Consider the following 24,627-nt stretch of genomic DNA (forward strand, 5'->3'; position numbering starts at 1 on the left):
AGATTCCTAATTGCTTTGTTCACATATAGTATTACCATCTTATCATAATAGTATTAACAATGTGCCTTAAGTCATTAAAAGCCTCCATAAGAATAATGTTTAATGGCTACATGATTCTCCAGTTTCGGGATTCGCCTAACTCACTTACCCTTCCTCAAACGGTGGGAATTTGGGTTTGTTCCACCTGCTGCGCTACCATAAACAATAGTCTAATCAACACTTCTGTGCCAAAAACTTTTCCAATATTTTAATTATTCTTTTAGAATTACATTTCAGGCTTAAAATGCCATTTTGAAAGACTAGTAAAAGTAGGGATGGATGATAAGTTTTTTAAAAATTAGATTCTACAGTGTTTGCTTAGACCACAATCTATGTTGAAAGACAAAAGATGCTTATGAAAAGCCTAAGCTAATCCAGCCTTGGGTTCTAGTCACAAGTACAAGCAAATCCTGCTTATCCAGTCAAACCCAAGACAAGGGCCTCATGTTCCCCTGACCTGTCCACCTGTGACACCTAAGAGAAGGCCAAGAGCTTTCCTGGAAGGCAGTAAAGAACACAACATAAAAATGAGAGGTCTGGGTGCTAACTCCAGCGTGGTGAACTTGAGCAAGTCACGTGACTTCTGTTCTTTCCCTTCCCGAAGTCTGTTAAGAAAACTGACCAGGAAAAAGCTGGGGCCAGGATGCAGGATGGAACAGGCTCCACAGAGCCTATCTACCTTCTTGTCTTACAGCTCAAATATGTACGTAAAGGCATGGGAGAAATTGCCAAGCCCCATACAAAAGTAAATTGGTATTAAAATATTTGTTCTAGCTCTTTTATCAATTAACCATGTAAGCTTTTCAAAGCTTAACATTCATAATGAAGATAATCTCTAATTAGAATCAGTAAATCTATAAGACAGCAACCATTCAAATCTGGGAAACTAGGATGGTGGTAATTAATATTCTGATATATTTATATCTCACTTTAATGAGTGGGGTAAATTTCCTAGCATTATACTGTGGATTTGAAATTGTTTTACAAAAAAAAAACACGTGTTTCTGAGGATCTAAAATGCCTCCTCATTCAGAGAGTGCTTTGTGAGGGTATATGTTTGGCCATGTTGGTCATCCTATTAAAATCTTTCTAAAAACACCAATGATATACTTGGTGCAGCTTATAAAATAATGGAAAACTGAAAGAGAGCTAGAGAAGAAAATTAATTAACCAAATCTCTGTATTAAAAATGCATCATTTCATTTAACCCAGGTTTCAAACCAGAAAAGCCTATGGTACAATAAAAATCCCACAGGAGTGATTCTTTAGGAAAATGAGTGTCTAGTGTTTAGGTATTTTCTGATAACGTTAGTCAATATTTATTATTTACTAAATATATAACGTAATATTTTCATTATTATTTAATACACACACAGTGAATTTAACTATGGGACGTGGGGATTCTTGGAAATTCTGTTTTCTGAGCATTCTAGATACAGATAGTACAAAAGATGGAGTGAACTTTATTTCATACAAGGGATACCCTCTAGCAACTTGATTTTTTAACAGATCCCTACTAGGCTTGGGTGTTTTCTAACTTGGGGGAAGGGAGGTAGAGGAATTCTGCCTCTAAAAGAGATGTGCACCCCCGTCCACACTTACCTACCAGTTACACGAGCGTGTAAAAATGCACCATTACTCCCGAGAGCTGGTTTCTGTGGACATGCTCAGCCAGCAGCCCTTGAGAGAACACCAGGTACTGTTGTGGGCTTACTTGGGTTTTCATTTGGTGGAACCGTCTCAGGTCTGGACCTGCACGTTACAGGAGTCCTAGTCTCACATCTCAGCTGGAAGAGCTACCGGACCCGGGAAGGCCACCCTTTACCAAGTCTGTTTCACACCATGGGGTTCTTACAGTCCTAAGTGGAACAAGGCGTTCAGTAACAGAGAGGATCTGGGTTCACCCTTTGCCTAAATGCACAGTGATCGTAAGGGCCCGCTGGGGGCTTTTCTGTCTCTGACAGTGGGTTCCTAATCGTATGCTGGCTTGGCCCGAGGATTTCACATTGAAGATGAATGGCTTATTTGCTTTGTGTTTTTAAGATGAGCTGGTAAACTGTGTTTTCTTGTGTGCTATCAATGAAACCTACATGAAAGGTCTCTGAACTGTAAACTGTAAATGGATATAAAATGTGGTCAGCAGTAAAGGGCCCTCCAGCTGGAGACTATCCACTCAATTTGTTCTTTTATTCTGATAACTAGAGGCCCGGTGCACGAAATTCGTGCACAGCGGGTGAGGTAGGGGGAAGTGTTCTTCAGCCAGGCCTGCACCCTCTCGCAATCTGGGACTGCTGGCTCCTAACTGCCTGCCTGCCTGATCGTCCCTAAGCACTTGCCTGCCTGTCTAATCGCCCCTAACCACTTCTGCCTCAGGCCCTGCCACCTCAGCGTCATCTGGAATGAAGTCTGGAGGTCGTTCTGCTGTCTGGTCTAATTAGCATGTTACACTTTTATTATAATAGATTATAAGCAGGCTTCTGCCTGGTCATCGTCAATTTGTTGTAAAACACGGAGTGGAGACATGATGTGATTCTATAAATGATGGCTGTAATTTTTATATATTACACAGCCTAGGACTACTTGCAAACACACTAATGAAATCCCCAAGAAGTTTGATCTATAGGTTTACAGATCTTACAATATGGTTGCAAAATTAACTTGCGCAGCAGCAACAGCTGGTTATATTTGCGGAGACCACAAACAGCAAAATGTGCACAGGAACGGACAGTCTGACCACCCTCCTGCCCGGCTCCCCAACAATCCCGACCATCCTCTTGTCCGGCTCCCCAATAATCCTGACCCCCTCCTGCCCGGCTCCCCAACAATCCTGATCACCCTCCTGCCCAATTTTCCAAAATTAAAATGGAAACCGAAGAAGACAGAAGGCTCACTCCGTACATTCATATAATGCACACAAAACACGTAAAGAAATAAACACAAGAGGAGAAAACAGCAAATGTAAAAAGCTGCAAAAAGTGAGTGCAGAAAAATCGCCAGTATCAGAACAAAAATGAGGATGTTCCTACAAACTCGATCGTGCGCGGCATCTATAAAACCCAGTCTGACCAGCTTTCTTACCCCGGAGTGTGCTTTTCATTAGTCACCAAGTTGCTTCAAAATGCATGTTCCCAGAGCCTGAAACTAATTTCCTTCCTCCTGCATAAGAACATAAAATCCCTACCATCTCTGTAATGGAAAGAGATCATTTTTCCCCAGGTCCCAGCTCCCGCCATCTCTTTTTTTCATAACAAACGGATGGCAGCGCAACCTCCCAGCTTCTCTCCAGCTCAGTCTGCTCCCCACATCCTTCCTGACATGCTCCCAAATGCTGGTCACCTTAGTCTGGCTCCCCCATGAGTCCAGAGCCTATGATGGCCTTAATGGCCCCGTGGGGCCCAATGCAGCCCTACTGGCATCTTTCAGTCCTCGGACGCTCAGTTCTCCTGCCTTTGGGCATCTCACATGCTGTCCCTTGTTTCTGAGAACGTCTCGATCCAGCTAAATGCTGCTCACTCATGTCTCTGTAGCCTCTCGTGACCCCAAACTGGTCGTGACCCCCACCACATCCTCTCTGAGCAGTGACTTAACAGGTGAAATTACAGGTCCATCAGCACCTCTACGTGATCAGCATCAAGTCCCCTGACACACTGTGGTTCCAGAAGGACCAAGGCCACGTGGCTGTCCCAGCAGGGCAGCAGGGAGCCTGGCAGAGCGCCGGGCACACACTGGGCTACCAGAACCAAGAGGCAGAGCATTCTCTGCATAAAGAGGAAAGGGCGGATGGCCACATTCTTCTCCCAAGGCCACAGCACAGCTGTAATGTCCAACCACTGTTTGTACCCAGAGAGCCTTGGACAGGTGACACCTAAACCAAGTCACAAAAATGTCCTCTTGGGCGGCCACTGGTGACCTCACTCCAGGCCCTGGGGTTGTGGGGGGAGGGGAAGAGAGACGGGGTGTGGGCATAGCTTTGACCTCCTGGATAATTGATAGCATCGCTGCCTAGCAAGGTCCCCTCTGACTCAGACTGCCTGCCTAACAACCTGCGATGGCAAACACTGCTCTCGCGTTACTTTATGGCCCAGGGGTTTGTAAATGAAGCTTTTATAACAAGGATGTTAGTGACTGCCCTTTGCCGGGTCCTCAGGCTGATTTTACACATTTGCCCGACAGAAGAGTGGGGGGCCACGTTCCATCATTGATAATGCAGGAGGAGAGGATGGCTGCGCCCAGGCTCTGGGGGAGGCCGCAGGAAGGTGGTGATCATTTTGCTCCATATGTGGCGGGGGAATAGACACTCCGGTGCGCAGGTCCTGCCTTCCCGCTCTGGGAAAGCCCAGCATCCCCCGGCAGAACACAGCCAGATGTGCGCGGAACTGCTCCCGAGCTGCCAGAATGTTCCAGCCATAGCCAAGGGGTGTGCCAGCCAACGAAGCACCCCCTGGGTCCCCTTGGCCCAGGCCACTGGTGGGCCCCCAGCCCGGCCCCCGGATGGCCTTGGTGGGACCTCAGGCTGGGGGAGGCCTGCTCTGCCACTGAGACCTCTGGCTGGTGCTGCCTGGACTTGGAACATTCTGGAATTTAGCACATCTTTTACTGAAGCAGCAGGAGTGGGGGGGCGGCATGGGAAAAACCATAAAAAGCCAAGGGTGATAAGCCTGACGCCAGGTTCCCCAGGCAGGCTAGTGAGAACATGAAACTCCCAGAACCTCCATAGTGAAGAGATGTCTGGCAGGAAGAGGAGTTCACCAGTGCTGGTTTCCCCAATAGACTTCTCCTTAAAGGCCCAAGTACTGCTGCTGGGGCACCACCCCAGCTCATACTCTGGGGAGCAACGCAAGACTGAGGCTAGGACGAGAGGAAGAGGTCCAGAGAAAGAAAGACGTGGGTTCAAATGATGCCATTTTCGAGTCCTGTGACTTTGGGCAATTCCGAGTAGATCTGTGACTTGGTTTCCCCATTCATCAGTTAGAAACAGGAGTTCCTGGCGCCGAAGTCTGAGGCATGGACGGAGGTAATGGGTGTAAATGAGCCCACAGATGCCAAGTCTCCTTTCTAACATAGTAGGAGAGACAGAGGAGCAGGGCAGGGGGCAATACAACCCGCTCCCCTCCCTCCACAGTGCCTCCTGGGCTCACACACTTAGTAACGGTTTTGGGGAAGAAGTTCTCCCCCCTCCAGCTCCCAGCTCTGCTCCATCGCCACCCCCCTCTCCAAGGCAGGGAGCCCCTTACACCCGGGCCTCTCAAAGGAAAGCAAGCCCAGCCCTGCGCCTGCCCAGCTCCCAGCCACAGCCTGTGGAGCGATGCCCTGGCTTCCAGGATCAGCCCAAGACCCCAGGCAGGGCCCTGTCCTGGGGTTAGTAAAGGGCTTGGCCGCCTCTGCGGACTCATCCTCCCTGCAGGGAAGAAATCCGGAGACTCAGGTGAGCTCTGGGGCCAGCGGTCCTCCTCCATCCCCCTCATCCCCCACACATCTCCCCCTTGGCTTTCTCCTGGCTCAAACTTGGAGGCGGGACAAATGGTGAGGCTCCCTGACTCCTAGGAGAATACTGCTATTTGCATAATACATCAAGGCCAAGGCAGCGACAGACAGGGCATGTCCTGAAACTGCTCCTTATAAAACAGGAACAGAATCCAAGTGGGACTGGGGGGCCCTGAGACGTGGAGGCAGGGAAGGGCATCAGGGTCCCCCCTCACAGGCAGATGGAACCCCAGAGAGTAAGACCCAAATGAACGGACTGTCCAGGCAGAGAGCTGGGGGGGGGGGGGGGGGGCGGCCCTGGCCGCACTAGCACATCTCAGCCTGCGCTGCCCTGAAGAATTCTGGGGTGTGCCCCCAGCATGAGAACGATTTAAAGCTGGCTCTGCGACCCCAACAGCAGCCACGGTTGAGGATGACTGGTCCAGGCGCTCTCGGCCCAAATGCCAGGTGACACGATAGTGAGGCGGGAACGCCTAGCCTCTCACACAGGCAGGATCCTCACACGAACTTCCACATGACGGACCTTCGCTGCACCAGTGGCTGGTGCCCGCTAGTGTGTAAGTTATGAGCGCTACCGGCAGTGAAGACTTACTATGTGCCAGGGACATGCCCACCCCACCTGCATGAATGAAGACAAGCCACACGCCAACTCTCCAAGGCTGGTCTTTCACGGTTTTCTCCATTCTCCAGGTGAGGACTGAGGGATGGAAAGGTGAGGTGCACTGATGTCTGCTACTCCTCATGGGGAAATCTGGGACTTAATCACACCATGTGGACCTAGAGGTTCTTCCTCACTACGCAGACTCTCATGTGATCTCCTTTGCTTTCATCCCATCTCCCTGTAAGCACTGAGATTACAGCATACCACAAGCACAGGCCCTGGCCTTAGAGACCTTACAGGGTGTGTGTGTGTGTGTGTGTGTGTGTGTGTGTGTGTGTGTATGTAGGCAGAAACCTCCATGATGACAGGGATCGTGCTGTATTAATTATTTATCCTCTGGACACTGTGCTGACCATGGTGTATGGGGCACCACAGTGACTTTACAAAGGGAATGAACACAGAAGGCACCGGAAGGGCATCAAGAGGGAAGAAGGGAGGGGTGTGCACAGGGGGTGATCTCATCCCTTCAGAAAAGGGGAACAGTCACAGCTGCCCAAGTGCGGGAGCGAATGTACCTCCCACTTACAACCCCGGCCTCCCGTCCACATTAACACGGGGATGAGTGGAATGAATAGCCAGGTCAGGCAATACCTCACACGCCACATCAGGCAAAACCTCTACCGACCACAGCATTATGGCTGGCATCACCTGTAACCAAGAAGACATGCACAAAAGAGAACATGTTCCCAGCACCAGCCAGGCCACAAAAAGGCCACCCGGCTCACAACTTCACCACTGGAAATGGATTCAATACTACGAATTAGGCAGGCACGCGAGGGCCAGGAAAACAGGTGATGGGGACCTTCCTACCAAATGGTGTCCCCACCATGTGTGGCATCTGGGCCCATGTCACTGTGTTACCTTCTTCTCTCCAGCTGACCAGCCCCTCCCATTAAGTGACTATTTATCTCACCATCCAGGGTGTTATGACCAATCACCTGAGCTCCTCTGCAAAGCCAAGAGAGGCCTAGGTCACAGCACCACCAACACTTCAGAGCCTCGTCCTCCAGCCAAGACGACCGACCAGAAAGCTGAAGCACGGGAACCACAACACAGGCGGACGGGGAGGGTGCACATACTCGATGCACCAACACAACGTGTTTACCTTAGTGTGCCCATTCCAGGCCAGGCTTCTGGGAAAGCAATCATTCAAAATAACACCCCCCCCTCTTTTTTTTTTTTGAAGCATTTCAACCCCACCTGTGAGTAATTATCATTATCAGACTTATTATTTTGACAAATGTTTAGTGCTTCAGTCTGCGCTATAGCATTTTCACATACATACTTCCACCTGAAGTCCACAGCAAAGCAGGCACATATCAACATTGCCATGCGATGCACAAAGGAACGAAGGCAGAAGGGGAACGAGGCAGTAGGCGGAAAGACAGGCTTTTAGCACAGACCTTCTCAGTCCAAACCCCATGCCCATCCTGGCTCTCCTGGGCAGTGACTCCGAACTACAGGGCATCATAGCCTCTGGGAGGGACCTGGGAGCAGACGCTCCTTCTCAGAGAAGTGCCATGAGCATCAGGTGGGAGAATGCAGGTGGGGCGCTTGGCAGAATGGGCAGCGGGCTTGATACCTGACCAACGTCCATAACTATCTCCTATTGCTTTTTTTAAAAAAATTATTGTTTATATTCAAAGAAAATCTGAAACAAACTCCCTTGTTAGAAGGCCTGGGGTTCACCTGTCTGCAGTATTTGCTGGGATGAGAACAGGTTTGGCCCATACAATTCAAAACATGGAGGAACCCTAGCGTTAGGCTGACTTCCATGAAAAAAGAAAGAAGAAAAAAAAAAGTTCAGATGTGGCCCTAACCATTCCCTACCTGTCTTGAAAGATTGAGGACCTGGCCTTGTGTCCGCTAGCTGCTAACATTTCTAAGCCACATGGGGGTAGCCCTACAACGACATGCCTCAGAGGTATTGTGAATGTGGCTTCAGGCCACCACAACAAAGAGAGTATTGCGATAAAGCAGGCCACAAAGTTTTTGTTTTTCTCAGTACATATCCAAGTTGTAGGTATACTAGACGGTACTATTCAATGTGCAACAGCATTATGTCTAAAAACACAATGTATGTACCTCAACTGTAAATGCTTTCTTGCTAAAAAATTCTAAACATCATCTGAGCCTTCAGTGAGTTGTAATCTTTCTGTTAGTGGAGCCTTTTGCCTCCACATTGATGAAAATGCATTCTCAGCAAAACGCCATACAGTGAGGTGTGCCTGTAAAATGACAAATTGAGCCAGTGCCTGGCAGCTACCTTTGGAGAGTGCCTAAAAATAGAAATAATTGGTTGAAACCACATTAGAATGGTGCCCAAGGATGCCTAGACCACAATAATACGGATTGAGAAAACCCAGAATTAAATGATCAGAGTCAGAACTGGTTATCGCTTTTGAGATAAGCAATTATATTTCTCAAGTGACCTGGTGCACAAAATTCTTACACATTAAAAGGGAATTAATTAGAGAAAATATTTTAATATTGCTGTTTGCCCTTTCTCTATAATAGAAGTGTTAGAGATGAAAGGAAATTAGTAAAATGAATATGAAAGCCTTCCTCCTGTCAGAGTCTGGGATGCACCACAGGAACCAGAGTCAAGTCCTCACCCACCCATGTGTGCCTTGAAACTGTGTGACACCCAGACCCGGCTGGCCTGACCCCCATTGGGCTAGATCCAGACCCGACTGGCCCCACCCCATCAAGCCCCATCAGGGCATGGCTTGAGGGCCTCTGTCAAGCCCTCCAGGTGTGGGGGGGTCACAGCCTCAGGTCCCCCAGCCCGGCACCAGCACAGGGTACATGGCCTGAGTTCCCTGGCAGAGGGCACACTTTGAGGTCCCCATCAAGCCCTGCCAAGCTGGGGGCATGACCTGAGTTCCCCCAATCTGATACCAGGGCAGCGGGGGCGGGCGGGGGGGGGGGGGGGGAACCATGGCCTGAGGTCCCCCAGCCCGGCACCGGGGTGGGTGGCATGGCCTGAGGCTCCCTGTCAAGCCCCACCAGGCAGGGGACACAGCCTCAGGTCCCCTACCCCACCCAGCTCCAAGTAGTCTCAGGTCCCTGCTGACTGCTCATTAAGGCTTGTTACAGGAACTTGGCCTCTGCTGCGGGAGCAGCCATGTTGTTATGGCATGACAGTCAATTTGCATATTCCCTCTTTATTAGATAGGATTATATATAATCATTAGCACTGTGATTCTAGGAGGTCCCTCACCAAATCCATATATATATGATATGAGTTCTTTGTTAAAACCAAAGGACTAATATCAAATGAAATAAGTTGATAATACCCAACTGATACACAAAAATTGAGCAAATCCCTTCCATTGCAAAGTGATTTATAGTCTTGATGTACCCACTTAACACTTTCTTAAATAAGTCCTGGCTTACTTCAATTTTGGACAAACCCAAATTCCAAACAAGCAAGATATAAAGTGAATTAGCTTCACTCGTCATTGTATACACAGCTACATAGGAATTTGCAGACACCAAAATCAGGTAGAGTAGTGCATATTCAGAGGACAAGAATGGCTGGGCACAGAATCTACTGCCCAAATGTGCCATGCCAGTCAGTGCCTAGGTACACTTCTCAGCCCCTAGAAAACCCCAAACAGGAAGATCCTGTGCTAATACTTTTCTCAAAAGACACCTGGGCAGGCAACATAAAAAACACACACAAAAAACAGTACAAGTCCCAACCACTGTGCCTTTCACGGTATCACATTTGTTGCAAGTGAAAAGGCATGAAGGAGAAAATATTTCTATTATGGAATTTCCCCCACGGTTTCTGTTCCCTAATCCCTCACAAACACAGGAGTTGCATTCCTGAAAAATAGCCCAGTCAGCCAAGCAGCCTTACCACGATCAAGGTGTTAGAGGAGAAAGGGGTACTGGGTAAATCACAAAAGGTTCCACATCAATGGACACATTAAGTTTCTTCCCAGCCTGCTGCTGAGTCGTGTGTGAGTGAGTGAATCGGTCCACCACCCCGGAGAGATCTGTGCACACAGACTGCTCTCTGTCTTTACAGTTAGGCCATGTGGAGCACGTGACAAGTGCTCTGGGAGGTCGGAGGTTCAGGCAAGAAACAGGCAGGCATCACCCACAACACACTGACGAACAAGAGCACTGGGCTTCGGGTGGTGCAGACGCACCACAGATTTTAAGATACTACGGACAGAGAAAACAAACAGCAGCATTATTGTAAACCCTAAATATAAGAGAGCTGCAAGCTTCTTGCAGTGAGGGCAGGCCCAGCGAGCAGCACCCCGAGTGAGGAGGAGCAAGCTTCACACAGTGAGAGGTGGTTCACCGCTTCTGAGACAATGTCTAGATGGCCAGAGAGAAAACAGATCTCGAAAGACACCATCACAAACCTCTAAAGTAAAACCAGCAGGAATAGCTTTAAAAGTCTGCCCTGGGGAACGACTCTGTGATGCCATGGGAGCCGGGCAGAGATTTCCCTACAACTGCCAAAGGGAGTGGCCTTGATCTTCCAGTTTTTCCAACCATCTCCCACTGATACCGAGTTCAAAGGCATCTGCACGTGTTCTTATCTTTGTTTGCCATTTTTATGACTAGATGGGTGGTCTACGAAATTGGTGCTTATTTCACAAATAGTTGCAGTGTCTGGGGAATGAAAACCCATATGAGTTTAATTGAAGGGCATCAAGATGAAGCTGGAATACCCAGAAAATGCCAACTTCAGCATTTTGGCATGTAAATTTAATTCTCCCCCTACTTATTATCTTTTAAAAAATTAAGTTATAGTTTTAAGTTTGTATAATTTGATATTTTATAATGGCCACATTTAGAAACAGGCTAGCGAAATCTCCTTACAATTTAACTGAGTTCTGTCCCATAATATTGCTGTTCCAGAATGTTCTAGACTTAAATCTTTTTTTTTGTTTGACTTCAAAAATTCTCCTGATCTCAGCTGACACATACAGATAGCCTAATGATTCCGTTTTCTTTTCTAGCCCCAATTTTCCCTGAGATTAAAATTTACACCTGCACATATCTACAGAGCATCTGTATTTAGAAACTTTGCCGACATCTCAGGTCATTCTTTCCTGCACAGCTTCTGTTCCTGTGCTCCTCGCTTCACCCAGGGATCCTTCTCAACTCTGACATCCATATCCAAGCGGTCACCAAATCTGGCTGATTTTATTTGCTAAGTATGTCTTGAATCTGCTATTGCTATGGTTCCTATTGCCTCATCCACCATTCTTGCTAGGGATGCTGAGCCAGAATTTTAAGTGGTTTTCTGGCTCTGCTTGTTCTGCACCTCTGCCCTTCTCGTTCTCCTCTTCCAAACTGTCCTCCACACAACTGTGGAAGACATCCATTTAAATTGCATTTAAATCTTTACACCAGATCTCAGAATCCAGTTGACTATTTGGCCTAGTCCCTGGCCAACCTAGTCCCTTGGTTAGGGGCTTTTCAGACATGAGATTGAAGTTGTTATTATTATTATTAGTTATTCCTATCAGACAATACATAACCCAAATAGCCACTACTGTGCTCCCCCTTCCCAATCTACTGAGATTAAAACATTAAGTGCTCTCAAACAGTTAAGTATCATAAAGCAGGGTGTATCAACCTCACTACGGTCATTTTAGGCCAGATAGCTAGTTTTCCACTGTGGGGCATCCTGCACATGGTAGGATGCTGAGCAGCATTTCCAGTCTCCACCACCATAACACTGACCACCCAGTGTGACAAGTGTCTTCAGGCATGGCCACCTGTACCTCGGGGGGGTGGGGGTGGGGCAAAATCCTCTGTTCCCTCCCTCCCTCCTCCTCGTCTCCATCAGAACTATGTTCATTAAAAAAGTCCTTAAATCACTGTTTAATGCTTTACCCCATTCATTCACACTGTCCTTATCTAACCATGCAATCCATTCAATATTCTTTATAGCCTTTTCATGAATAAAAAGAAAAAGAAAAACCAAACCAATAAACTTGTCTTCAGATCTATAAGACAATTATAGGTCAGAGCTAGAGAGAATTTAGAATGGGATCAAAGGATTTAATTATGGGGGGAAAGAATAAGAATACAATTTAAGTTACAAGAAAATAGCTCTTTAGGTTCCAGCATAATGGACAAGTCCCTAAAGCACTTATATATACACTATAAGCCTGGCGCACAAATTCGTGCACAGGTGGGGTTCTGCTGGTCTTCCCCAATGGGCCCATCGGGCCTGGCCAGCAAGGGAGAGGGGCTGAGGGTGGTTGGCTGGCCTGTCCCGCTCCTGATCAGAGTGTTGGGGGCTGATTTGGGGCCAGGCAGCCAGGGGTAGGGGCCAATGAGGCCCCGGATCAGGCTGGTTGGCTGCCACAGTGCATGTCATAGCCACCCGTTGTTCTGCCATTCCGGTCGCTGGGCTTTTCTATATATAGATGATAATAACAGGGACCAAGTGATATAGACTTCCTTCTCTATCCTCTTCAACTGAATATCCAACTTTTCCCATGGTACTCCTCTAAGAGCACAGACCCTGGAGATATACTGTTTCTGTTGAATATTGGCTCCAACATTTATTTGGCTGTGGAATCTTGAGGAATTTATATTGAAAAAGTTTCATGACTCAGCTTCCACGCCTGTAAAAAGGGTGTAATAACACCTTGAGAGGGTCCAAAGAGAAGATTAAATCAGATGATACTTAATGTAGGAACTTCATTTTAGCATTTTACATAAAATAAGTCCACAATAAATGCTAATAGTTATTAACACTATTTGTATTCCATCTAGAAGCACTTTTCCCAACTAGTTTATCTTGGAGAGGAAGAGTGGGGAGAGGAGAGTTGCCAGTTGCTTCTACTCTTGGGATGCAAAGTGCTTTATGGGTAGAGTTCTCCCAAAAGGTCTAATCAGCTAAGGAATCTACCAGTTCACATTCCAGGGAGGACATTCTTAGGGAAAATAAGACAACTGGGCTGAGAGTCATGAAACTAGAATCCTCAGCTTGATACATTCCAGAGCTACAGGATCATGGCCAACCACTTAACCCCTTAGAAGCCAGGTATCTCACTTCAGTTTAGGGAGATCACTATGGAATTCCTAATATTTTCTCTGAGACTGTGAAAAATTATAGGACGTGTATGAGAACGAATGGTCAAAACAAGTAAATTCTAAACTAAATGAAGATACTAAACTACTGTCTGGTTATGATGAAGGCAAAGTACTTGCTAACTGTCCTTGAAGTGCAATGATTTAATTAAAGAAGATTTTCACATGGTCACATTCAAAGAGCTCAAAGCTTCTTAACTATGTAATGCTTCGCCAATTATTAAATAGTCTCCGGTAATGTTCGTTAAGAGGAAGTTTGAATTACAGGCCATTTGCAGCCAGGAGATGCACTGAAAACACCTGATAGACTATAAATTCAATGTTGTACATCCACAAATCTGCTCCAAAATTGCATCTGAACATTAAAAATGACTCTGGCCTTCACTTAATGACAAGTCCTATGAAACCAATTAGCTGTTAAAATAGCTTAATTGGAACATATGTATTTTAATTTTTGTGTGTGTATAAAAAAAGTCTTCTTAATCAACCCAAAACATTCTGAAATTACACTTTTAGGTAATGTAGTGAAAGAATTGAACTTATAACTGGATAAAACCAAGGATGTGGAAAATGTGAGAAAGATGATATTCAAACAGCAGCAACTAGGAAGGAATAAATTAAGAATCATATTAGTTTATTGCAATTATCCTGAAAAGCAGTGTAAGAAGGAGGTTTTTACAGCCTATCATTACTCTCTGGCATCAATTCATATGCTTTCCAATTTAAGATACTTATTCGTTTTTCGGTGGTGGGTGGTGGGTAAGTGAGTATAATTACTCCCCCCCCCCCCACCTTTTTGCCTTAATCCCCTCACCCAAGGATATTTTTCCATTGATTTTTTTTTTTTTAAGGGAGAGTGGGAGAGAAAGAAAAAAAAAAAAAAATCCACGTGCGAGAGACCCATCAATTGGTTGTCTCCTCCACGAGCCCTGACCAGGGCCAGGGATTGAGCCCTTGACCAGGAATTGAACCCGAGACACTTTGGTGTGTGGGCCACTTAGAAACACTGACCAAGGCCCTCCCTCCTTATCTCTCTGTCCTTTCTTCCCCTCCTTCCTATGAAGTAGTGATCCTTGCTTCACCTTGCCAAGAGGATCAGTCAAAAGTAAAATAGTAAAAATAAAATAAAATAAGTAGACCTATAGTAAGGATAGAATTAAATTATTCTTCATTTAAAAAAGAAAAAGATTCCTCAGGATGGTTAAAAAAATCAACGAGGTCAATTTAGGTCACCAAGGGGCAACTGATACTTTAATAGTGGTTTGCTATGTAGAAAAAAATGGAAGAAGTTGAAGACGAATGGAGAAAGGAGAGTCCAATTCTAAAATTTACAAATAGGAACTTCATACTCACAAAACAAAATACCACTTTGAAATTATACACAAGATATAATTCTTGTATTAATTTCTTGACATTTCATCTTCCCCTACCTCCCAAAGACAAAATAATGCTACTGTCAGTGAAATAATTCAAAAGCCAACTCAAAGTTTCTCATAAACTCTGAGGTCTGGCTACAAATCTGAGGCTACATTTGTGAGAATGGTAGAAAGAAGGTGCTTAATAAATATTGCAGAATGAGCAAATGGATTAGCAAATGAGAACATGAATAAATAGATGAGAAAAAAATTACATTTTGTTTACTTAGAGAATCTGATGGAAAAAAGGGAGGGAGAAAACCATAGACATGTAAAGAATAGCAATACCAAGAAACATACATACATGTTTGCTGAAGCACACAGAAACTACTCCATTAACCTTCACAGACAGACCCTAGGAAGGAAATACTAGAGACAGAGGCAAGCTAGAAAGACAAATAGCAAAAATTCAGTCTCTCCAGCTGCTATGTACTACAATAAGAGCATTTTGATAGAAAATTTTATTAAAGCATCCAGAGACAAAGACATACCCAGATAGTCTTGGCAATACAGTCTCTGAATGCACTACTACTTTCAGATTTTTAAGGCTCTGTTGCTTTTTCATAACTACAAGCATAAAAGAAGACACAGCTCTTTAACAGCATGTTAGACCCAATGGAACCCATGTCAGAAAGTTACCATCCACAATAAATCAGCGGGCCTATGCTCTTAAGGTTAATGTCCTTCCTTGGCCATCTCAAGGGTCTTATCCTTCTGATATAACCTCGTTTTTAGGTGATGCTGACATATCCATCTAGATATGCTTTTCCAAGATTCAGATCATTCATGTTGTGGTAAGTATCCTGAGAAGTTCCCTGTAACTCAGACCTGAGGTGTGATTTAGGTTGAGATACTGATGTGAGGGCTAGGGAAAGGTTGGTGATGGGATACAAAGAGAAGAGAAACAAGACTCAGACTGCCAACCCCACAGCTCCTAGTGCCTACTTCTAACACACCTTAGCTGATAGCTTGTCAAGTTGTTCCTCTGTAATCAAGACTACAGAATCTAAATATCTTTTCACAAAATTCAGTTCAGTATTTGCACAACCAAGCCCCAGAGTTAGCCTCCTGCAAGAGATGGAAAGTGAGGAGTAAGACCCCAAGTCCTCATTGAGCTCACAGTACAAGGGCAGAAGAAGGCACGTAAAACTACAAGCTTAATGCACAATGGCAGCTAAGAGAAACAGGGGTTAAAGGAAGGACAAATCACATCTACCTAGGGGGGTGGGTGTGGGTAGAGGGAAGGTGAAATGCAGGGAGGTGGAGGGAAGGCTTCCTGGCCAGCCCTGGATGGATGAGTCATCAAGAACTCCCCTTGCCTTCCCAGTGTCTATAAATAATCCCAGGTGCTGCCATTTCATTTAATTATGAAGCTGCTCCAGATGGAGGGAAATAATTAAGCAGTCTGGACCGACATGACATAAAGAATGTGGCAGCAACTTGAGAAACATTTCAGTTTTCAAGTTTGCTTTCAACTCTGAAATAAGGGCAGAAATGAACAGGGGCAAATGACTGAGTTACAGACCTCAGCAAAGACCAAAGGACTGCCGGCAGACTCAGGCTAAAAAAATTAAAAAGAAAAAAAAAAAATCCTGGTGCAAAGGGGCTCAACTCTCCCAGTAGAAGTAAAACTGTTAACACTGAATGAAGAAACCTCAATAGAACTGTTGAGTCTTCAAAAGAAACTCTTTCAGACAACCTTTAAATAAAGCAGGATGCAATTTATTTATTTCTGAAAGTGTACAAGAACGATGCCAATGACTGGGCCTCTGGATGGAGACATGACGAAAATATTATATCTTTGAGTCTGATGCAAGTTTTCAGAAGTGACTACACTCAAACACGTCTAACAAGGAAGCTGCAAAGAATATCACAAAAGAAAAGTTTCTAAATGTAGGTGCTCTTAAAGAATCATGCATTTATAACTCCGAGTTCAATGGAATCAGGAAATAAAAATAAAAATTTACGTCTTCAAATAATAATGCCAGCTCAGCCATAACATTAATGAGATGTTCCCTCCAACCTAAAATTCAAAGATGATTATGAACTTCTTGAAAAAACTACAATAATCAAAATGATAAGAAGTTTGGGATTACCAAGCATCTATGAGCATCAGATTAAAAAGCCAGTAAAACAGTTGCACAGTTTGACTGCATTTCAGTTCTGGTGCGTAAATGGAGGGAAGTGTTCATGAGGAATAGTGAAGAGGCCATAAAAAAGAAAAACAAAGCAGAATCCAATTCAGAGAGTTATGATGGGAGATTCTTGGTCTGAAACACATAGGCCTACCTAAAAGTAAGGTCTCTGCGAGAACTGATACTTTTTACTCCATAATCTTAAATCAGAACTAATGCAATGTTTTCAGTTATTTTCAAAGTGAAGTATCCTTTACAAATTGTCTAATCATCCTACTGCTATATTTAGCTTTCCTGTAAACACTGTTTTCTTATTTTTTACTTCTTTAAATCCATGTAGAGTATTGTCAGAATAATACAATATTTTAAAAGAGATTTTAATGATATTTGGTATTTTACATTTTTACAGGAATTCAAATCAGACTAATGGTAAAGAATACTGGAGATTCTACTTTAACGAACAGAAAATAATCATTTTAATTTTTGCCTTACATAACTTAGTTAAACAAGCATTTAATCATTTCTTCAGTGGATTAACTGCAAATGTCTTCATCCCTTGCCAATTTTTTAACATAATTAAGTTAACAATCCTTTAAAATCAAATGCTATCCTTACTTTCCACTATGTCTTCCAGAGGGTTGCTGGCCCAAAGGTGTATTTGAACTGGAAAACAAGGCCTTCTTTCTTCCAGACACACTACTAACAAGAGTGGGAAATTATAATAAATATTCCACCCCGCAGTGGCTAAGAAGTGAATGCACCCTGGAGAGCTCTGTGGGCCCAAATGCACGCAACCATATATGGCTGCCAAGGTTTGCCATCTCCCATACATGGAGGAGGTCATTCCTTCCTTCACTGGTGTTCACACTAAGCACACAGGAAAGACCTGGCTCACCGTTCAGCATTGACACTGACCTTCCACTCTGCCTGCAACTGAAAGATGCCTGGTACCACTCAGAGTTACTGGGGTCCAGGCTGGGATCCTGATCAGAAGATCATGCTGATGTGAAGGCATGAGGAACTGTTGCAAGGGGAAAGCAAGGCCCCTTCAAAGTAGACCAACAGCCTCTACTCAGATTCTGATGGCCGCTGTGTCATCTGGATGCCATGTGTAAACCCTTCCATGTTTAACTGAAGAAAAGAATTGTAAGTGCTATGTCTGCTCAGTCATTACTCCTGTGAGCCATAACATGAGGCCTGCCTGCAGACAACCTTGACTCTAGGTCAACATATGGTTTGGCCAACTATGTGTCCCTTCAGTTTGTGTTTGTTTTGGTGTTTTGGAAACATGCACTTCATCCTATCTCATCATAGCAAAGGCAGCGAGAGAGCTAAAATTACATGGAATAATGGACACATGGTGAGGAAAGAAAAAGAAACAAATATAAGAAAAAAAATGAATGTAAAAAATTATTCTAATGTGAGTCAGCATCAAGGCTACCACATCTGCGTGGGCTTAGCCTTGCCTAGGCATGAGCTGGGGCCGCTGGCATCATGGCCCTCGGGATAATGAATAGGTGAGCTACTGAGCACCAAATCAGAGCACAGCCTCATCGCAAGTGGGGAAGCTTCTCCACACCCCTCTTTCTGGCCATGACCACATGGGATTGCGGGGTCCTAGTGGGCAGGTGCTGATCACATTTGTTTTGCTCAGTGGCGCACCTGGTAGTAACCCTGGCTCAGAATCAGTGCTGAAGGAATGGTAAATACTCCTTCAATGCCAAAATGTGCGATGCCAGGTTTGAATAGGGAAATATATGCCAAGATTTAACTGACTACTTGGGGGAAGAAATACCAAACTCCCAAATTTATCATTCCTACAGAAAGATTCAAAATACAAAGACCTCACAGTATGGAATCTAACTGGACTGTGAAATTAAAATAACAAAAACAAAGCTTCCCTTTCCATTGCATGTCACAGTGTGAACTCAGATGTACAAATGAACTGATGTACAGCTGCATTTCTAAGGGAAACTATGGGGGCAGCTCACCACAGCAATTCCATCCCATTCCAGATTATCTGCCCGCTATTTTGTGTCTAGAGGACTGGACGTCAAAATTCAGAGAAGAACTTACTAGATAAAATGCATCTAAATTTCTTTGCATGTGAGCTAGTAGTAGTTCTGCCCTAGAAATCCTTTAAAATTCAAATCCTGGATTTCCCACTGAGGTGTTTTGTGGTTTGTATACCAATGTGCTTTCCCTGCCTGAGACTAATTGGTCTTATATTTAACAAGAGTTTACAGAACTAAAAAAAATAAAATGCTTTGGGGCAGAGCATGCTGTGAGCCAGCCCTGTTAGTGCTCCTAAAAACATTAAAAAAATGCATTTTCCCACAAGAAAGAGAATCTGGCTTAGCTGGTCATGGTGGGCATGACAGGGGAGGAGGGGTTTAGATTTGAGGGCAAGGCTAGGGGAGTAGAGTTCCAACTATCTGCAAAACAACATGCCAAGAAGACAGTAACATAAAACAAGGAATTAACCACATAGCTGGAACTGTTTAGGAATGTTTCAAATAACTCCACTATTGTCAAAGGAACCTAATCATGGCTTAGAAGCAGAAGGGGACCTGCCAGAACCCAAATGAGCTGCCAACAGGGCAGGGTCCAGAATAGTCTTCTGTTCATGCAAAGAAGACACACACACCATGGGGTCTCTATCCCACAGTGACAGAGATGAATGGACATGGACACATAGTATTTGTCATGTCCCAGTGTTGACTATGTGCCAGGTCCGATACTAGGGGCTCCATGTAACGACTTCTACAATCTTGATTCTGTAGAAGTTGCCACCCCCACCTCACAGATAAAGATGCTGAGGTTGGAAAGTTTAAATTACTAAGTCGCCATTATACAGATGTTAAGTAGGAGAGATGGGATTCAAAGCAAACAGTGAATAAAATGTTAAAATGCTACACTCTACTATGGCTCGTGAAAAGTGCAGAGAAAAAAGTATTTGGGGAGAACCACGGGGACAGTGGAGAAATCGGCCCAATGTACAATAAAAAAGATGACTTCCAAAACATCTGTGGATTAACCACAATAACACACACATTTCATAACACAACCCAGTATCGTGGTCGGCAAACTGTGGCTTGCGAGCCACATGCAGCTCTTTGGCCCTTGAGTGTCGCTCTTCCACAAAATACCACGGCCTGGGCATTAGAAGAAGTTTAAGTTTAAAAAAAATTGGCTCTCAAAAGAAATTTCAGTCGTTGTCCTGTTGATATTTGGCTCTTTTGACTAATGAGTTTGCCAACCACTGACCCAGTACATAGTCACTGTATCACTCTGGATATAAACAACAACAAAAAAAAAAAGTCTTACAAACATATTTAACCTTATTATGTGTGACACACTAATATTTTCTGATTTTTTTTCTATTCTATGTCAGTACTTTTAAAATGCTGATCAGATTTCATGTACATGACTTCACAGCTCACCAGAAGGTCAGAACCCACAGTTTGAAAACAGGTACCATGACCAAGCTGATGACCACCAACCACTGTTACTGTTTTCGATGTTTTGAGTTAAATATTAGGCTTTTAAATATTTTATATGTAATTTCCTCCAATCCGTGCCTTTATTTAAAAGAAAGAAAGGGAGAGAAAGTTGGTAAGAGGGAGAGAGAAGCAGTGGAGAGAATTTTCCATCATTTTATTTTTATACGAAAAAGAGGAGTGAAATGAACACACTGGAAACAAGAATAGCTCCATCTCGATGACAAATTTGCTTGCCCCAAAAGGCAGAGGTGAAAGGACCAGGCCAGGGAAGGTCCTGATGTCTTTGATGTTCCTTTGACTTGTCAGGAAGACAGAATTAGTCACTGGTAAAAGGAACACCTGTATCTGTTCCTTTGGCAAATTTTAAGACTGAAAGACAAGTCACATGCCTACCACTCAGGTTACCTTCCACACAATAAAGCACCAGGTCTCTCTGGGCTACTTGGTCAATATTGATTGAATTTGACATTAACAAGTCTCGACAACATTACCTGTGGAAGGATGAAAAGTTTGGCTTCTATGTACAAAATCAATACGGGGGCCAGGAACACTCATTAATGCCAACACAGCCCGTATTTTAAAAGAAAAAGAAGCAATGGCAAATCATAAACTGAATGGTCTCAATATATACTTCAGTTGGGAAATTCTGGGAGGAAATGAAGAGGGGTCTCTTCAGAGAAGTGACTGATGCCGTTTATTAATCTACTTGCAAGAAATGTCAAATTTTGAAGTTGTTCCAAAGAAAACCACTTTTTCCCCCTTTACATCAGGCTCTTAATATGCTGAGGGAACCTGTTCAAAACGCTTCAGCAGTGAAAATAACTTAGATGATAAATGTGTTCTCCAATCTGTGTACCAGTCAAGTGGCAATAAAATCAGGATAATTCATGCAAAAATTTTCATTATGTTTCTAAACATACTTATTTACATTTTAAATCACACATTAGACAATATGAAATATCTTTCATTTAGACAGGTGTGAACTAGAAAACAGATGCGTTCATTATACACAGAACAATTCGGTGAATTAAAAAAAAAAATACTCAAAGAACTCTCTGGATGAAGTACTTGGGCCACTGTTAACTTACTTGGAAAAAGATGGCCATGGCTCCGATTATTCTGTTTTCAGAAATGGCAGTTTGAAAGCTGTCAAAGTCGTCTGGATTGTAAAAGAAAAGCTGCATCTGAAAAAGAACAATTGGAAGTGAATTAGTAACATTTCCACGCCTATACCAAAGTAGAGAGAACAATATAATCGGTTCCCCACTTACTAAGATTATTCATCTACCCATGTTTGTTCATTACAAAATCACTTCAGCAGGCATCACCCAAACACACATCTTCTCACATAACGACAAAATATAAACACTGGCACCTTCTTATTGTCTGATACTTATGTTATGGGGTAAGTTCCTGATTGAGAAGCAAATTTGAATGGAGTTAGACACTTTGATGTGAAAAACTGAGCTGTGAGATTCAGACTACATGTTAAAATTATAAATGCTCAAATGGGCACATTTGTATAAACACCACCAGTTCTAACAATGAGAATTTGAAGGGGTCTCCCAGCAACCTTGAGAAATAGCCTAAATTTCAGGGACTCAAAAATATATATATATAAAATGGTAATGATAATAATGATGCCTTCACAGTTGGGGAAAAGCCATCTCATTCATTATTTCACTCAATCCATCTAACAATGCCTGTGAAGATAGAGCAGAAATTACTGCACTCAGTTATAAATGAGGAAGTAGGGCTTCAGAAAGTTGATGTTATCTTGGCTAAGATTAAACATCAGAAGGAGAATGTAAAATCCAGATGCTCTCAGCCCAACCTTAGATAATTTCTCTTACATTTGGCTAGGATTTCTTATTCAAAAAGCAGAATAGAGATAAATCAACTTAAATCATTATGAAATTTTAATGCTTGAGCACTCTGATAATTCACACAATTCAGAGAACAAAAAGAGACCACAGAATATTCTCCTGAGAACACACTTATGATAAAAATAACAGACCGGGATTTCTATTCCAGTGTCCTCATTTACCTGCCTGTGAGATCTCAGGTAAGCCAGCTAATTTCTGAGCATCAGCTTTCTCATGTACAGAATCAAGTATTTATCCTTGGTAGGGTGGGTATGGGGACCAAACAAGTTAGCATATGTAGCACCATGCCTAGACCTTATCAGTGCTCAACAAGTCACTATCACCACCACCACTACCACTATCAGCACCACCACCATCACAACCACCACCAACAACAACATCACCATGATCACTACCATAACCACCATCACCACAACCACCATTACTACCACCACCATTACCATAACCACTGCTACCATCACCATCACCACCACTACCACTACCATCAGAACCACCACCACCATGATCACTACCATCGTCATCAACACTATTACCACCACCACATATTGTAAAGTTAAAGATTGGTAGACATTTTAAAATTTCTAGCAAGAATGGGATTCCACTGAATCTTACAGATTGACCCTGCTCCTTACAGTAAACCAAATCTATATCATTAGATCTCTTCCGTGACCTCTTTTCCCCATTTTTCCAAATGACATGATGCTATTTTCTGTACCAGACTGAACAACCACACCCCAGATGGAGTTTGGAGAGTTTATACTGAATAATAATAAATTCCCAGTGGAGAAAGCGTAATCATAGAGACTAGCAGAAATACAGGTCAATGGTAAACAGAGTCCTATAGACTGATTTAACCAATATGTTAATTGAGTTCACCAATAAGAACAAGGTGAATTTCTTTTCTGAAGGGTGAAATCTGGTATCTAAATCAAGACATTGTCTAGAAGAACACAGGATCCCAATGGACGGTAGAGGAACAGGTAGATTGTTGTCTGGGATTTTCTTTCTTACGGTGAATTATTTTTCTCAGACTGTGAATTCCCACTGAGACTGCAGCTTCTTACAAATGTGTTGCGTTTAGGTTTGGACAGCTTTAGACATCAAGAATTTATACTGAGAAAAATCCATTCAATGAGGTGCAGATTAAAACAGTTTAATACGGGGTGAATTGCTTTGGGTACATGGCTACTACTCCAAGGAAAATACTCCACAAAAATATATTCAGAAAAATTACACTTCACTTTCCTTTTAAAACTCAGGCCCTCAAATTAAGTAAGTTCACAGAAGGTTTTCTTATTTTTCAGCATATGAGCAAGGGGGGCACTGTGTAATGCATCACCTGAATAGTGTGTGATACAAAATACTTTAAGTCTTCTTCAAGGGCACTTTCATTTACAACAGGGTGAGAAAATTCATTTTTAGAAAATGTCTTTGAGTCATGGCTCCACCCATCAGGATAATGCAATGTCTCATAAAAAGAACGGCGGCCCGAGTCGGAAATATCAATTTTCCTGACTAGTTCTCTCAAGCGGTAGTCCACTGAATTATGCTAACGTTTGAAGCTATCTTAAACAGGAGAGTAAATAAGCAGATGGAGTTTGGCTGAGTGAAATGGACTTTAAGTTATCTTGGTTTTATTCTTGATGAGACATATTTGAGAAGAGGCTAGAAACCAATTTTCCAAAAATGCCTTTGGAAGGAGCTGGGTGGCTACTAAATACCTTGAGTAGCCCATCAACATTCTGTACCTGCTCTCAAGAGCCACACTCAGAGCATCCTCCAAAGTGTGTTCTTCCTAATGGTGTGGATGTAAGTGATGCCCACTGGCCGGCAATCATCCTCCTGAAAAACCATGGTGCACATAAGCTGAAAGGATGTGGGAAACGCAGCAATAAAGAGACCCATTAACTGTTGCACACACATATCTTTCCCCACCGCTACCAACTGTTCACATTTTACTCCGCTTGCATCCTATCTCCTCACGTGCAAGGCTTTTTCTGAGTGATTTCATACTAAATGGGAGATAATATACCCCTTCACCTATAAATACTTAAATGCATCCTTTCTAAGAATAAGGATGTTCTATTAAATATAACTACAGCATAATTATAAAATTAGCAAATTTCACTTTGATGCAACACTATTATCTCATTTATAGTGCACTTTTCTGGCAAGTGCCCAACTAAGCCCTTTGTGGGTCATTATATGGGTTCTCAGGAATCCAATCTATGATCAAACTTTGCCTTAGCTGCCACGTCTCTATACTGACCCCTCTCACCCCCAACCTTCATCCGGAGCAGCCCCTCAGCCTTTCTTCACTCTGGTAGTGTGAAGTGTGCAGGCCAGTTATCATGCAAAATTGAAGCCTGTCTCATGGTTTTTAGCATTAGATCACAGGGTATATTTTGGGTAGGTTACCACAGT

At 43.5% G+C, this 24,627-nt stretch overlaps 1 protein-coding gene across 4 annotated transcripts in view; it reads right to left on the reverse strand.

The window, feature by feature from the left end:
• Positions 1-24,627, reverse strand: part of PTPRG (protein tyrosine phosphatase receptor type G) — a 640,445-nt gene that overhangs the window by 159,852 nt on the left and 455,966 nt on the right. For all 4 annotated transcript variants that reach the window (XM_084902696.1, XM_084902695.1, XM_084902698.1 and 1 more), the window contains exon 5: positions 21,406-21,501. In XM_084902696.1, the coding sequence (XP_084758822.1) occupies positions 21,406-21,501 (96 nt within the window). The remainder of the gene's footprint in view (positions 1-21,405; positions 21,502-24,627) is intronic.

This window comes from Pipistrellus hanaki, assembly GCF_964339955.1.
Source record: "Pipistrellus hanaki genome assembly, chromosome: 13".
Lineage (NCBI taxonomy): Eukaryota > Metazoa > Chordata > Mammalia > Chiroptera > Vespertilionidae > Pipistrellus > Pipistrellus hanaki.